This window comes from Gnatocerus cornutus, chromosome 1 (assembly GCF_029298725.1).
Source record: "Gnatocerus cornutus isolate USDA-ARS CGAHR chromosome 1, icGnaCorn1.1, whole genome shotgun sequence".
Lineage (NCBI taxonomy): Eukaryota > Metazoa > Arthropoda > Insecta > Coleoptera > Tenebrionidae > Gnatocerus > Gnatocerus cornutus.
Genome location: NC_142233.1, coordinates 26975561 through 26993562, shown reverse-complemented (window position 1 = coordinate 26993562; position 18002 = coordinate 26975561). Strand labels below are relative to the sequence as shown.

The following is an 18002-nucleotide window of genomic DNA, read 5'->3' as shown; positions in this document are numbered from 1 at the left end:
CCATCAGAAGAACTCATGAGTAATGGCTACAATAATTATTGCAAAAGTTTTTAAAAACGGTGTCAGGCACTTTTATTTACTTATCGATTACAAGAGTTTTTGAGCAATCGTACTTTTTGTTCAAGTCGAAGCATATAAGTAAAATGGTACTTGCTTCAGTGTCATGTGGCAACTTATTTACAAGAATCAATTTTTAATTTTTATCCACTGTTTTGAAATACAATTGACGAAATTACCATCGTTATTGGTTATGTGGCCATATTTAGCAAAATGTTATGGGATTACTTAAAGTGTCAGACGATTTAATTGTTATTATCGGTAAAACAATCGTGATAATACACAAAAGTGTCATACAATAAATGAACCGACAAATGTTACGAAATTCATGGTCTGCATTGCACAAACTGTGCACTTAGACATTTAGAAAGCAAGTGTCGAGAGTTGCACCCGTATATCCTGTAACAAGTGCCATTACACAAACAAGAGAATGTAAATAACTATATTGGCGTTATTTTATAGAGAAACTAGAGTACCGCTAATTAAGGTCATTTCAATTTTAATTATTAGTTTTTAATTTTATTAGAGTTTTCAACCACAAATTTGAGAAGGGGATGTTTTAAAGAACTACCACCTTAACTCTTATTATTTCATGATCATTACTGGATCAGATGAAGACAATTAGTAGTTATATTAATATCATTATTACTATTGAAAGGTAATACCTTGCTCTACCATAAACGGCAAATGCTTATTATAGAGGTGATATTAGTGGATATTACTAATGATGTCAATTAAAAATTCTGGCATCTACGGGGCTTATAAAGTAAGAAACTTATTATATGGTGTGGTTTATTAATACATATCACTATAAGGGTGGGATTTTGTTTCTGCAACGACAATTTGGTAACAATTTCACAAAGTTAACAGTTTTTGTTTAACATTCCAGCATTTTAACAAGCCGCATTTTAAATTTGGTGTCTTCAAAAAATTCTCTACAAGAAAAATCAGGTTTAATCAACAAATTTTGGAAAAGTGGTGAAGTGGAATAACATATTTAAAATGGAATTGGCTCCTGATTTCTAATCTGTTTTGCTCTATCAGGTCTGGATTCAGAGATTTTCTTCAATAATTTTTTGAACTCTACTGTACCTACAACAATTTATTTTCTTAACATTTTTTTGAAAACACACAAAATTACGGCATTGCTATATCGTGTTTTGGAAAGCCAATTCAATAAACTTTTAAACTTCGCATAAAACTCGTTATTTTATCTCAAAAAAACATTTTTTATGATTTAGCTATGCAATTTCCCATCTCTTGTCGTTTAGAAGATACAGAGCAGAAAACATTGTCAAAAAATTAAATATTTTCGGTATTTTTTGTCAATTTTTTGAAAAAACCAATGCCATGGCTTACAAAATTGTAATTTCTAGACACATATTACGTAAGTTTTATACTTACTAAAAAAACTACTATTTTGCAGACATTTAAATGAAAATTAAAATTCCTCAATTTCTTTGTCATATAACTTCTAAATGACAAGAGATAATAATGTATTTAATACCGCATTAGAAAGCAGAGAACTGACGTATTATCATGGATCAGATATTATTACCAGATCTATGTGTATTATACATTAAAGAATCAAAATATTATTTTAGAAATTCCATGCTAAAACGCATCTAAAAGTTTTTAAAAATAGTTTGTTGAAATTTTTATCACTTTTTATTTCTTATATCTTTGCAAAAATTGATTGCAAAAACTAACTTCCGGCGACTTCTATAGTCCGTTATTAAATTGCCTTTTTACCAAGTTTCATGATTTTGCAAGTTGGTAACCAAAACTGAATTAACTAGAATATTCCAATTGGTGTTATTAATTTAAAATGTAGAAACATCTGAAACTATATATCAGATCCAAAAGCTTTGTAGTCGCTTTTCGGTACCATCAATTCTTCAGACATGTTGCAACCGATTTTAAGAAAATCATAAAAGAACCGCACACGAAGACATTCTGAAGATATTTCATAACGTCAGCAACGAGTCCAACGATCTGGTTGGCCTATTTTAGTTTAAACTTAAAAGAGCAAAAACTGGCTCAGTAAACTTGACATCCTTTTTCTAACAAAATTGTTAACAACTATGCAAATTTGTTCGATGGTTGTCATTTTGTTCTCCCTCCTGCAGTTTCTGCACTTTGTCAATAGTTTATCAATCATCTGAGATGACTCACACGATTCACAATGTATTGCTTAAATAAAAAATATTAATGACAAATTGGAAAAAGGCTTTGTTTGGTATTCTCTCGTAATAATGTCAGACGTCGTAATGATTGCGCTTTGTTCCTTTCGTCTCTCAATTTTTTACAATCATTGACAGTTATGTGACTTCGATAGACCATCAACGGTACTCGCCGCGAGGAACACTTTACTACTAACACATATTCTTAAGTCAATGACCCATCTATCACCTTGGAAGATAATGATGTAATGTAATCTAATAATAATTTATGGCGGATTTACAGGTTTTGATATATGCAGCCGTGGAAATGGACCTTTTATTTATCAGTATCAGCCAATTTGGTGTCACATCGTAAAAATCTTTGTCTACGGAAGCAAAGAGCAAAGGCGTGGGATCAAAGCTTTTTTATATGAAATCCGAGTGTGAAGTCACAAACTCTTAGCAGAAAGGTGTGGCAATTAAAGTCGAAATATTCCTCACGTAGCATCATCAAATTTAATGCTTGTAATTTCGTTGCGAAAAGTTCTAAGTTTACGATTCCCAAAATAGCGAACATCAGCTACTATTTAATTGTTTTGTTTTAAGCGCAGATTAACAAAGTTTCTTTAAACACGGAGTATGTTAAATTGACCTCATTGATTTTATCGTAGCCCTAAGCTCTCCAGAATTTTTGATGTCAATCTTGCGCAACTCCACAACCGATAATCGTCTGCAACCACCTCATTAAACGATTCATTTCAATGTTTTTAGCATCACATTGTTCGAAACTAATTGGAAATTAAATCAATTAAAGCCGTTTGTATTCTCGGTTCAACGACGACCACCAAGCGAAAGTTCAGTTGAGGACTAACTCATAAACTGTAAACACGCGTGATGCGTTTTGAATTCGATATTTAAATTATTGTTGACACTGTTTGGCGCGTTTGCAACACAGTATCAGGGACTTTTTGACTTTTTAATAGCAAAGACCACAACGCGTTAGGTGTAACAATAACGAACTTGGTTGATTGTTTCCCTATTTGGACGTTCCGATGAATTGTTGAAACTTGTTGAGTTAATATTAAGCATCAATGAAGGGTAAATGAGAAGAACAAGGAACAGTTCTGAAGTTGAACCGATTGAATTATGTAGAACAGGCTTTGTCTTGTAAGCAGAAGAAATGGGAAAAGTTATTGCTGGAATTAGCATAACGTTAACGTGAAATCCAAGTAATGCAATTTTGACGAATTTTCTCTATACATTTCAATATCTACACAAGTTTTCAAAGACATTTAATTACAGGGTTTATAAATAATGTTTATAAATAATAACAGTTTTTTTTCACCGCTAGGTTGAAAACGTCTTTTTATGTTGTCTGCTTCCGAGCTGTGAAATTAATTTTTCTCCTACAAGGAAATAAAGAAAAGCGAATTTTGGGTTGCCTATATTAAGCTAAATATTGTTTTGTTGTTTTTCGGTTAGATTTTTTTTTGCACAACAATTGAAAATGACGATATTTACCTTGAGGCTTTTCTCTATCTCGGGAAAGATGATTCTTCTCCCTAGATATACTGTATAATTACTATTGCTACTGTTCTATATGTGTAGGTTCTTTTGTCGTTTTCATCGAATGTGTATCTATAGGAAACGAGTTTTTGAGGACGTATGACATGCCAAGCTATAAATTATGCAACCAAATTAAAAGCAGCGGGTGTGCTATCACTCTAAAATCAAGTAAAAATTGAATCGTGCGTACTATACTAATTTGTCTAATGGGCACTGAATCTGGTGAATGCGCTGGCAAAATTCAGGCGTTGTTTCATCCCTGACACGAATGCCAGTGAATTAAATTACCAGTTTTACCGAAGTTGTTTAGCTTTCAAAACTTTCAGGTGTCAATGTCAAGATTGAAATTAAGACTTTCATAATTACTCCAAATTATAAATTACACTTTTAGCAATAGCATGTCAATTTATTTCGTCTACACAGAAGTACAACTAATTAATTAGCGTCGTGCTTAAAAGTAAACAATTTCTATAGCCACTTTAATCTAAAATTACAAATTAGCACATGTACTTAATTGAAACGACACCGTTATTGATAATAATAGGCTGTACTGACTTTTAATTGTGTAATGTCAAGACACCTCGAACTCGAAGAAATTGAGTGTTATCTAACAATACATTTTATGCGTTCTTAGAACATCATCACCATTTGAAATTCTAATGAGTTTGCATAGTCAACGCAGCGCATCTTCTATTGAGTTCATAAAAAAATGTTATGGGTAAGATTAACACAAGAACTAAGGAAAAAACATTTTAATTAGGCTTGACATTTAACTTTTTCATTATCTTTTCGCTCCTTCTGCATAGTTGAAATTACACGATTTACGTTTGTAAAATCCATTATAATGGAAGAATCATTCGGAAAAAGTGAAATTTCAAGGTCGCTTTTCTCACGACGAAAGTGAAATTGGAAAGTCTCACAGTTTGTTTACGCTGCATGTTTTAATTCCGATGAGTCTCGTTTACGTGAGATCAATTTGATACTTTCGTTCTCCAACTTGTGAATATAAAAACGTTAAAATCCATCAAATACTTTTTAATAGCTAAATCTCGTATTTTTTCTTCGAACTTTCTCTAATCCGCTTTTATTCAGAATGCGTGATGGTCTCCTCTAACAATTACAACTTCAGTTGCCAAAGTATCGTCAAACTTTGCAAAGTTTTTTTAATATTATCTTCTTTGCAGATTTTCTCTTATCAACCTTCTTTGATAGTTTTAGTCTTCTTTGTCTGGGGTCGGCACACGCAGAAATTTGATTTCTGAAGGTTTTTCCATTAGGATTTGTGGTCTTTTTTAAGAGCCTGCCATTCTTATTTCAGTAGCGTCCCAAGAAAGAATTCGTTAACCTTTCGATGGGAGTTTGAGTACAGAAAAACTTGACAAAGTGAAGTGTGGTCAATTTAATTATTTCCGGGACATGAGTTGCAAATGTTGCTTGTGGATAATTTAATTTGAAAAAGATAATTAAAATGCAGCGGAACGTAGAACCTGCACTTCTAGAGTGTTTCCAACGAAATTACTTTTGGAAGTCAGATTTATTTTGTGGCCCTCCAGTCCATTCTAAAGCAGCGTAAATGTCATATCAAATAAAATTTTCAAGGAACATCAAGTCGTATAACTATTTTTCCAACTTCAAAATCGATATCTTTATTTACGTCCAACGAAATTCCTCAAGAGCATCCACTGCATTCCAGATAATTGAATTTAAAAATCCGATGTATTGACATGTACGTTGATCGAATGAATTTGACTTGTATGGCGTATCTCAATTCAATTTCCATCAGAATTCAAATTGTTACTTTATAAATTTTTCTTTTGCCGCAGATCCGTGCCTGTACATTCTGCGTTTTGCTGCCAAACTTGAATTTGGTGCAAAAACCCAACAGGTTGCCAACACTGCCCTTAGGCTGGTTCAAAGGATGAAAAGGGACTCGATTCACTCAGGACGACGTCCTTCAGGACTGTGCGGAGCAGGTAATCGATAAGGATACTTCATTAACTTCGAACAAGACATTTGCATTTCCCACATACCCGAATTGGATTTTTCCATTAGGATAGTCAACGATTTTTCTTGAAGTAAAACCCAACTGCAATGTAACGTTTCTTTTTTTTTAGCGCTTCTTATTGCGGCTCGATTACATGAGTTTGGTCGTTCCGCTAGCGACATCGTCAAGATTGTTAAAGTACACGAGTCAACACTGAGGAAAAGGTGAGGAAAGAAAATGTTTTATTAGGGTCGAATTACGTTCAGTGACATTAGATCCTTTCAAGTTGGACCAAAATAACGGCGACAGTGTCATTTCATCCTCCTTTTACAAGAAAATGTAAATTCGACAAAACCTATTCTCGTAGTCCATCATGTCTACGTAAACACTTCATGCCGCTGCATTGTAATTTTTATTCCAGATTGATCGAATTCGGAGACACTCCAAGCAGCGCTTTGACCCTCGAAGAATTCATGACAGTCGATTTGGAAGAAGAGCAGGATCCCCCGTCTTTTAAAGCAGCCCGTAAGAAGGACAAGGAACGTTTGCAGAGGGTAACACCAAAATTAGTATCGCTTCAACGTGATTTCTTAACAAACTTTTTGTTTACAGTTGATGGAAGAGGAAGCTGAAACCATTACAGAGCTGCAACAAGAGATTGAAATGTGTTTGAATAAAGAAGCGAAGAAGAAAGTGCGAAAAAGTAAGTATTTTAGCTCGGGGGTCGTCAGAGCATGTTAGTTGAAGAATTGAACTGAATTGCGCCACTCTGGGAGAAAGCATTTTTATTTTACACTTGGATGTAGGGGTGTATTTGTGTATCGAAGCACAGATCATCCGACATGAAAAACGAGGAGGAAGATCACATGTATCGGTCGAGTAATCTTTCCGGTTCTCGTATTTACTAAAATCGGATGTTTGACGCAAATATTACGTTCCTGTTCTTTAGTTTCGTCAGGTTCTTGTTAATTAATCTGGCTTGAGGCGGCGGTTGTGGAGTATCTGTAGGAATTTTATAAGTTCAATGGATCTTGAATACCTTTTTCGGTGAACTTAGGTAACGTGCTCTTTTTATTCATCACCGAAAGGAGAGGTTAAAACATTGAGTTGGTAACCGATGCAAAACAAAATCGTAAAAATAGGAATGAATGTTGCATTTGCGCCCCACTAACTTTTAGTCGGTTACGCCAGGAAGGCCTTTACAAAAGTCATACTCTGTAGTATACGATAAGACTATGATTTCAGTTTATTACAATTTTTTAAACACGATTGTTATGATGAATAAAAATGAAATTACGTACTCTTTGCCGAGCAATATAAATTTACAAAAAATCATTGTGTTCTCTGTTTTATTTTTTATTGAAAACGAATTTTTTATTTCTAGAAACTTCATAAATAGAATTAATTTGTCGACGCAAATTTGACTGAATATTTTTTCTTATAAAACATTTCAATAACTGTGAATCAAAACAAAAAATTGGAACTGTAGTTATAGTGTTTTCGAAAACAGAAAAAGAAACACGTGTCCTTCCTCTTTTACACAATGTCATTTTTGCTGTAAAACTGTAAACATTTAGGTAAAAATAGTTCAAACCCTGAAGACTTCCATTATACTCAATTATGACGGTGGAGGTAAGTTTACACTGCAATATGAACTGCGTTTAGTTTGTACTGGGCTTGGACGTCAATTTGCATTGCATCACTCTACGGTTTTTGCGGGTTAAATGTCAAATCTATTATTCCTATCGGGTTATGATCAGAGCCATGCAAGTCTACTGCAAAGTTCAATTAAGTGAAGAACTATGCTTCTTTCTAACATTTACACTCGGAATTTAAGCTATTTCATGTTCTTTCCTAGCACCAAATTACTCCTTGATTAGGTTTAATGTCGGCTCGGGTAAAAAATAGCTGAATTTATCAGCGCAGATAAGAATCTAAAGTGTGTTATTAATTCTTGACACGGGTGAATGTAAATTTTATTCGGTCGGGTTACAAGCATTTTTTATTTTAAAGAGAAGCCAACGAATTATTGCGGACCATATTCACACTTGGATGATATTTCTGTTTACGGCATAGCTTCAATTTTTATATTCTTACCGTACCAGCCAGCTACTCGTTTTTCTTTACAGATCTTACATTTTGACAGCTTCATTTGCGATCGCCATTTTTTGCATACTCGATATAGAAAGCATCATTTCGAGATGACTGAATTTGGAAAATTTCTGATGCCTTCATAGGAAAATAATTCAGGGTAAATTGGATTTCACATAAAGTAAAAATAGTTCACGGAAACACAATAATTTCTCATTAATAGACACTGATTAGTGGCGATTATGAAAGTTCCAACTGTTAAACTTTTCCATTCGTACAAGATCAAGGCAATGAAATGAGCAGTCATCTCTTATTATACATATAAAAATCGCATATTTTTTAGAGCAAACAACAGATCAATCGTATTTACGACTTCCCTGATTTAATACTTGCGACTTTGTAATGGTAATAAATAATAATGACACTTCGTCTGGTAATAAATAGAACTATGTAATAAAGACACTTTTATTAACCGTATTAATTAGAAGAGTTAAAGGCGTTCTAGACAACTTTCGCTCTGAAACTCACTGTTAAACAACACCGTATTTTCTTTCCAGAGAAAGACCGAGATGTTGAAGAAATACAAGAAACGAACCGTTTCATTCAAGAATCGACGATGGGGACCATCACTCAAATCATCCAGGATGAGGACATCGATGATCCCGCAAACACCAAAGAACCTGTTAAAGAATTAGGTAACTTTTTGTTCCATGTAAAAGGGTCATAAACGAGCTATGTAAAATTTACGGCTTTAATTTCGGCGGGTTAATTGCAAAAGCGTGAATTTGAAATTTTTCATCGAAGAATTAATTGCTCTGTTTAAAAAAAACGGTTAATGTGGTGGTAACGAGCAAAAGTTAATTATGATTTTATGGGCAAGTAAAATACGTTGCTAATCGGATCCGGACATCCCATTTCAATCTTTGGTCGTGCATCACTCTTTCGGCTATTTGATATAATTCGGATCTCACCACATCCTGTCGGTAGCCATATTTCAAAATTTCAATCCCGGCCATTTATTATACTTTTTTGAATTAAACCAGTCGTCCTTTCCTCGCATCCGGCTGCAAAAGAAGCAGCGAAAATTCATTACGAAATCAAACAATCTCCGGCGAGGATTCCGCAAGGGTAAATATTAATTTTTTAATATTGGACTTGAGCAGCATTTGAGAAGACCTCTTCAACCTTGGTTGGCGGTTACGAATTCATTTAATCGGGGTTTGGAGTGGAAAGAGCCGTTTTAACAAATTGGCAATAAAAACAAATTATGTGGAGCGAATAATGCGTGGTAAACGTACAATGATAACGAGAATAACATGATTAATTGCTGTCAAAGTGTTCGCCATGTAAACAATAATCCATAATGCGCATCCTGACGATATTTGTAAACCAATATTGTAAAACATGAAGAGCAATTACATTTTAAGAAGATAAGTGGATTTAGTCATTATGCTTGGGTAATTTACAAACAGAGGGACAGGAGTGGTTTGGCGTTTTGGGTTGACCGGACACTGTTTTGTTACGCTTTTCCCTGAACAATTATGGAAAATATCATGTCCATGGTAATGACGTGGGTACGCATAGTTTTATTACTCCCGGAAATTGTAAATTGCTTTGAAACTAGAGAAATGGAGAAACTAATTTGCGAAATAATTTCCGAACTAATTAATAAAATAAGTTTTTTTTAGGGCCAGACATCGCTAGCATGGGCCTGGCGAGCTCCCTCGACGACACCTCCAACGCCGTCCAGCCCCATTTGCCCCTCGACGTGGACTTAACGTTTGACGACATCGACGACGAAGAACTCGACTCTTACATTATGTCCGAACACGAATACCAAAACAAGAACGCTATCTGGCTGAAGCGGAACGCCGCCTTTTTGGAAGAACAAAAAAGTAAGTGCTGGTTTAGCACCATCCACTCAGGATTCTAATTCTACATCCGCATTATGAGCATATTGTTAATCCCGTCATTAATTAATTTTTGGGAAAACGCACCATTTGTGTAAACACTTCTCCCGTGTAATTCCAACCGCAAGGCTTTATGCATGGCAACTGCATTCATTACCGTTACATAACTACATGAGTACACATTTTCGAATTTAGTGCAGCAAAACCAGGAATGCTTCTAATCTGTTAAGCAAGGGCCTTAGACGAAGTCGAATTACCAAAATCCCGCAAAAACTGACTACTCTTGGAATAATTTGCGATTGCTTGTGAGTGTACAATGTCTTAATGAGAGTTTTCTGTAATTGGTGAAGAACGCTTTTTAGTTGTGTCATACGTTTTACGGCCCCCGTCGACTAGCGTCGGTCGACTGATTAATTGAATTTTACCCTTCCACGGAGGTTTCGGTTGGCATATTCGCAAATTGGAGGCGATTAGATACAAATGCGTATATAGTAGAGTTCAGAACTATTTAGATTCATGGATTTTGTTGATATGAATGAAACAGAACTGTGAAACACGGTAAAATAGCGGGCACCTAATTGCCTTTATTTCTTAGTTTTTGTTACGATTTATTTTGACCAACATTTCGTAACTTTATTTCCTTATGGTTTTTTAATACTTGTAATCATCTTGACAAAACCAGTGATGTAACAAATATAAATGAGATTTACCTTTACAGTCTAATTTGCTGATTTCATATTATTCCATTGTAATTAATTAGACGTAATGAGAAGGAATGAAAGTTTAAAATAGATCAAGAACGACATAAATAAAACCCATTGAAATAGTTTCTACGTTTGTTATCCTTGCATTTTTTTGCAATTTTACATATTCAAGGATTTGGTTGCAAATTTTCTGGAATTTCAATGCGATCACTGCAAAGAGAAAAGTGTCAAGTATCCCACTATTCCAATCACTTTCATGAGATTGACTTGAACTCAAATTTTGTAAACGGATGATTCAACTTTAATAGGTTTTGGTATTTCGACAAGTTCCAAAAATAAAGAAATGTCAAATTGGATTTTTTTGGTTGATTGTCTTGTTAGAATAAATATTTTTTGTTTTATGTTAAAGGGCTAGATAAATGATTAAAATAAATTAAGAAATTAAAGGCCGGTTTACATAAAAATTTAGGAAAATAAAAAAAAACTCGAGCAGAGGAATTATTCAAAATTTCAAATTTTAAACCGCCCCAAATCTATATTTTTGATCTGTATAAATCATAGTGGTCGTTGTACAATATGTTTATAAATAAATGTTTCTAGCATTAAGGATGGCTATGAAATGCCACTTGTTATAAATGTGGATTTATATTTTTTTGATTGACATTTATAGTTAACCTCAATTATAAGGCAGAATTAGTTGTGAAAAGAAACTATTGTAGTTTTAAAGCCTGAAAACTAAAAACTTGGGCACCAAACTGTAATTAAAAGTCGTTGATGTAAGTGACATTTTAAATAATTTTTAACATAGTTATATGCACCATGATAACGAAGCGGCAAAACAGTGCATGACAGAAGTAAACACCTTGTGGAATGAAAAATTTACTCAAATGTCCTCTGACTGCCATTATAATATTTTTGCATTTTTAGCGTTGCCACCAAATATACTTCTTAACGTAAAATCACCCAAAATATTTTTCATAAAACTCAAAAAGTTTAACCCCGTCGGAAACGTGTTGCAAAAAAGAAATTTCTTGTTGCAATTTAATTATTCCATCCTCTGTAATACTGCGAGTTATTGTACGTAATTCATTGTACGATGATTACAGACTACTGTGAAAATAATTAGTGCTTCCTCTGATTGCACTGTTTGTTACTCAATTAGGCAAAACCACCTTTGTAATAGACACATTCTGAATCGCCTACAAATCAAACGGAAAAAATTATTTCATAGTTGAATCTCCACATTGAAAAACTAGCCAAGCACCCGAGATTGGTACATAAATGTGTCACTTGCAAGATCTAGGATTGAATAAGTACCAGTCTAATTAGATTCTGCAGTTGCGCTCTTGGAAATCCGATTCCTCTCGACATGCAGTGAATTGAGGGACCTCTATGGCTTTGTAATTAAGAGATTTAACTAATTTGCTTGTAACCGATTTAAACCGTGCTAGACGAGGTCGTAACAAGCGAATGTCGCGTCTGTGTTTCTAAAATGATTCTCTAATTTTTTGATGAACGCAGCGTTTTTTGGAAATAAGATAAAATAACATGGACTAATGATGTATTGACGTTATAGCGCCTGACCTTTGCGATATCTCTTTTTCGCACCTTCTCCTAATTCGATTTCCGCCCCTAAATCTCGAACAAACAACCCTCAACCCGACGTCGTCTGACAAAACAACATAACCATTTCCGGTTTGTCAGAGATGACACTCCGGCACTTTTCCGCATCATCGTCGTTATTAGAAGCGACCGTATCGAGTTCGCTCATCTTGGATGCTATTTACGCACTCACCCACGATTTGTACGTCCATCACTTTAAGGAGTTCGTGTCAGTCTTCAGTTTTAATTTTCCATTATCAATCGAGGGGAAAGCAGTATTACATTAATGGCGTCGTCTTTCAGTAAAAGCAGAGAAGTTAAGAAAAGAGCGAGAGGAAGGGAAGCCGGAGAAAAAGAAGCGGAGAAATGTAAGAAGGAAACCGATGGGACCAACGAATTCAGCAGGCGAGGCGATTGAAAAGATTCTACAAGAAAAGAAGATCTCGTCAAAGATTAATTATGATGTTTTGAAGAGTCTGAATGCTTCGTTTGCGAAGGTGGAGGCGCCGAGCGAGGAGGAAGTTCTACCATCACCATCGGTGCCCAGCAAAAGGTCAGTAACTCCGTGAAACTAGAAATATGACCTCAGTTCCGTACGCCCTAATAACGTTGTAAGACGTGCCCGAGACAGCGGCAGGATTATCATTAAGGGCGCTACTTAGCAAAGGACGCCATAAATTTACATTTACACGCAGCCAAATTTAGTCGTTGACGCTTCAGCTTCCAGTTTGCATGGGAGTCTAATTGCCGCAATTTTTTTTAACATTTTTTAATCACGGATCCTGGCACTCCAAATTATTTTTATCGCAACTTGGAGCGGAGCGAGTTTTATGCATTTTATTCGTACGACTGCACGTGAAACGCTTATAATTTAATATGACAAAGTGGATTATCTGGAAAAGTTTGGCTTGTTTATTTAATTTCTCGCTGCAAGCTCAGTTTATTAAAATTCGATGTTTTCAATTCGTGCTTTGCAGCGAAATTGTTATGGCTGATCAAGGATTGACGTCCAAGCCCCATGGAGTTTATAAAATTGTTATTTATTAGTTTCGAAGGAGAATTTGGCAGATAACGGCCGCGAAGTTATGTAGAGTCGAAGATTTACGGAAGTTCCAAGGTTTTATTGTAAGATTTCCAACGAATAACGGAAGGATTCACAGCAATTTTCTCGCTCACTTTGAGATAAGAAATGTTCACAAGACAATGTTCTAACACTGCAAATCTTTTAAAGCGCGGAATTACCTTATCAACATGTTAAAATCGGCGTTGGAACCGGATCAAAACGAATTTAAATAAAGAGTAATAAGAATAAGATGAATTTATTATTGTACGAATCATTTTGTTACATTTGTAATAATACCTAATATCTGAAGTCATCAAAAGGTACTCACTTTTTACTTTATTGTTGATCATTTCACGGTTTCTAATCTCTGTTGCATAATAAGACAATACTTTGCGGTTCAAACAAAGGTTTTCAGGTCGCTATGGTTTACATTGAATTTACGATCACGTTAGTCATTGATTCTCCCAAGGCGATTCTTCGGTGCTATCTGCAATCAGAGAAGGTGTAATAAAATAAGAAAAATTGCGTACAAGATGCGATAACATAGTGACAATAATATACTTAAATGTAAAAGCAGAACAGGAGGTTCAAGTTCAGGCAACACCGCAACCGCAGACGCATAAAGTTTTCTGAAGCAAAAAATCGATTAAATTTACTCTGTGGCAGATTTGGGATGTTTTTGTGCAGGGAATATTTTAGAGTTTTTCAATTACCTACAATTAGTTTCAATCAAGCGTCAAATAAAAAATCCATTTGGAATGGGATTTTTGGATTGATGCGATGAATTTTGATGATATGCAGAATTTCGTACAAAACATCTAAATTATGTGAATTTGGCTGTATTTGAGATCTTTCAAATTAAATTTTATCTCATGTGGTACATCACCTTTACATTCTTTTATCTGAAATGTCGTAGAAAGTTGTACAAATTGTTAGTTGAATGCATTCAAAACCATTCTTAATTGAATCTTTAGTAATAATTTGATTAGTCCGATAAAAAGTTTTTAAAATTCAGAGATTTGGAAAGTTTAGTTTGATTCGGAAATTCTCAGATTTCGGATTCTGAAATCTTAGTTTTTTAAGATTACTAAAAGCAGTTTTACAGTTGCAAGTTTTCCCGAGATTTCCATGACTTACTTCAATTTATTTTTTTCTAGATTATAAATCTTTCGGTTTTTATCAGATTCTAATGGTTCTAAATTGAATGCCTTTTTTTCTAGATTTTTCGAATTTCAGCTTATCAATCCTTCAATTTTAAAACGACTTAAAATTGTTGTTCTCACAGATTTTCAGATGATTGTTATTATCATTTAATCAGTTATTCAAATTCTTATCTTTGGAAATTCTTAGTGTAGTCTGATTCGGAAATTCTGAGATTTTGAATTCTGGAATGGGCAGTTTTTGATTCCTGAAAGCGTGTTTTTAGTTTTACAGATTCAAGCTTTCCCAAGATTTCCAAGACTTCAATTTTCACTTTCTAGATTCTAAATATTCAAACTTTTATTAGATTTTAATGATCTCAAATTTGAATTTAATTTTCAGAATTTAAAGTTCTCCTTCAATTTTAAAACGTTTCAAAATTTTCTTTCTCACAGATTTCCAGATATTATTGTCATTTAATCAGATTAAAAATAAGACTCTGATTCTGACATTTTAAGCTTGGAAAATTCTCTCTGAATAAAATATTTGAGATTTGAATACTAGTCTCACATTTTCATGTTTTTGTAGTTTGTAAAATTCGTGTCTCTTGACTTTCAATTTTTTATGCCTTCGAACTCACAGTTCGCAAATTTTTCACATTTTTGACTGAAGTTCATCGTACTGGTTTCGACTAAATATGTAGATAATTTTTATTAAATTAGAAATCAATATATTCAAATCCTCAATTTGCTTTCTATTTTTTGTTTCTAAAGTTCTTCAATTTTGATAAATGTAAGAACAAAAAAAATAAATAAAAAGCTTTAAAATTTGTACTTGAAAATCCGTGAAGTTCTTCAATTTTGATAAATGTAAGAACAAAAAAAATAAATAAAAAGCTTTAAAATTTGTACTTGAAAATCCGTGAATTGGGAATATGGAGTCGACCAATATCTTGGGATTCTGTAAATTCTTTTAGAATTTAAAACTTTAAATAGTTTATAATCTAAAATCTAGCAATTTGAAGTTTAAACGTTGAAGCACAAATTACAAAACCTTCAAAATGAAGAGTTTGGGGAATCAACAAAAACTGAAAAACGATTTTCTTATTGGTTTCGTGTTGGAATTTGAGTATGAACTCGAAAATCGCACTTCTGATTCTATAATAACGCAGTTCTATTGAAACGTACAATCTCTTCTTTACCCTGAAATTTTTCATCCAAAATGTTTTCTTTTTAAATGGAATTTAACAAAAAATGTAACATGTATTTTCCCATATTTTTATCATTTTGAATGTTTAATTGAAATTTGTTTCTTTTTTTTTCCTAGAACTGTTACTGCTAAAATACCTGCCATAATGTGGTTTTCAAACATTATTGTTCCGTTAAAATTTTTATTTATCAGTCGATGGCTGGTGGTCGGGAATACACGCTTTATTTATCAAACGTCTGAATGGTTTCAATTTCTTCGTAAAAATTCCACTGTGCTCATTTATTGTATATTGTGCAATGAATCTGCAAAAACAGAACATTATTGGCAACGAACCGGTTTCCCTCAAGAGTAAAGTATTTATCGGTATTTGTATTATTATTCATTAATTAAAATTTACCACTCTTGGCGTGGGGTGGATTTTTGTATAAAATACTTCAGTTAACCGTTTTTCCGATAAATATTCCTGATATTTAAAGAAACCACATCTGTACAGTCCTTCAATGGAATTTCACCAGCCGTGGGCAGTTTCCACCAGCTATAAAAAAATTCCAAAGTGCATATACTTTGATAATTTTTGTGACTAACGCGATTAAAAATAATTTAAGTGTTCCAACGAATATAATCTAATGGATTTCGTTTTCAATTTAACCAATTCTCTCAAATTATTCGTTGTGGGTTATGATAAATTCGAAATTCCAAGCCGTGTCACGCAGCCTTAATTACTATCACGCAATATCGTGTGTAATTCACTGTCATTTCTTATGTAGAGTCCAACTCAAGGCAGCTTCAATTTAACAACATTCAATTCATTTCAGGATTCACTAGACATGTAAATACTATGACTCTCGAGGGTGTGGAGCATTTTTAAAGGCTCCAATTTCTCATTTTTAATGTAATTTTTATTGCAGACCTCTCTTGGAACCGGAGAGCTTGAAACCAGAGACGAAACCCGAAACCAAAAACATCACCAAAAATAAGAAAATCGATTTCGGTTTGCCTCTCGTGGAAGCTGATCCGAAAATTGAGAAAAAGGAAAAGGAAGAACCTTCAGGTACTACGTTAATACTTTGCATTTTCATTAGATAAGATTAACAAGACACATTACGCAAAGGTGAATCAGTAGCGACGTTAATTACACAGGAATGTGACATTTATTGTTGAACGAGTTCAAGTTTACGGCATGTAAATCCATAAATAGCAAATTCTTAATTAAAATCACAATGTTTGTATATCGTTGCAGAAGAGGAAGAGCTCGAGGAAGACTACGAAGAAGAAGACACCGCGGCTGACGATTCGGTTAAAGAGAATGGCTTGTTGGAGATGTTGAGACAACATCGCGATGACGGCGAAGAAGAGCAAGAATATTTTGGTTATGAAGAAGAAGAATATTAGGATGGAAACTCGTATACATTGTTGATGCTTACCTTTTGTTGTTGCTACTTATTTATACATTTTTGTATTATTTTTAAGAAGTAAAGGTTTCAGTTTTTAAAGTTAAAACACGTTATTTGATTAAAGCAGTCATCAAAGGTAAGTTACAGTTTCTTTTTTTAACATTTATTGTTTGTGAATTTTACTTTATTATGTGTTAGTGGAATTGTATGTAAATTCAAATTACAAAAATTTCTCTTCATTTCCCTTTGTAATTCAACAGTTTGCTAGTCTCTGCAATGCAAATTTTTGAACGTTTTGTTTTCATAAGTTTCCACAAACTATCATCGCATACATAATAACTTTACAATTAATAAATTAGCGTGTTTGCCGTCGTTATGCGGGAAAAGTATTTTCTGTTCGCTCCCTGATTTCCAACCCAATTTTTATTCACAATGATTGAAATTAATCGCATTCGTTTTGTTGTATTTACAAGTGAAATTTGAGGTCCAATGCATAATTTATACCCATTATTTCTTTACCTCTCTAACGAGATTTCGCTGAAAAATTTTGCTCTTTAGCTTTTATAGATGATTTATAAAGCGGAATGGCCGGGTATAAAGTTCCAACAGGAAGAGAGTTTAGTTTTTAATACGCGATATACCCTGGAGATATATGCTGGTTTTATTGCAATGTAAGAAATATACTTTTTTTATTGTGCACGGAGAAATTACAAGGATAAAATTAACATAACGCAAGACTTTTTAACGTTGGAAGTTGCGACATTAAACCACTTCAAGCACACAATTTTTACAATTGTTAACACATAAAACAGCATTGCTTTTTCAGTTGCATATCTAGCTGGATAGTTAAAACTACGGAGCACAATTTAATTTTCATTACCATTAGGAATTCAAATTTTCAAATTAAATTTTACGATTACTCCAGGATGACGTTTTGTGGTTTCCCAATTTAATAATGCAATAACAAAGACGTTGTCGGCGTAATCAAGTTTTTTGATCTTGATAAGGCAACCTGTGAGAGTTAATTTACTGTTTTTGCCGCGTTCTTTTGTTCACTAAAGTTTTTTTAATGTGTTGCTAATTGCATTACTCGCGAGAGAGTTATTTTTTAGACATTTTT

General features: G+C 33.8%; 1 protein-coding gene across 1 annotated transcript in view; it reads left to right on the top strand.

The window, feature by feature from the left end:
• Positions 1-16974, top strand: part of Brf (Brf RNA polymerase III subunit) — a 28892-nt gene extending 11918 nt beyond the window's left edge. Inside the window, exons 4-12 of the mRNA XM_088032249.1 lie at positions 5609-5758; positions 5900-5993; positions 6191-6323; positions 6382-6472; positions 8418-8555; positions 9549-9755; positions 12380-12629; positions 16397-16539; positions 16729-16974. Of these exons, the coding sequence (XP_087888375.1) occupies positions 5609-5758; positions 5900-5993; positions 6191-6323; positions 6382-6472; positions 8418-8555; positions 9549-9755; positions 12380-12629; positions 16397-16539; positions 16729-16880 (1358 nt within the window). The 3' untranslated portion in view covers positions 16881-16974. The remainder of the gene's footprint in view (positions 1-5608; positions 5759-5899; positions 5994-6190; positions 6324-6381; positions 6473-8417; positions 8556-9548; positions 9756-12379; positions 12630-16396; positions 16540-16728) is intronic.
• Positions 16975-18002: the final 1028 nt, after the last annotated feature.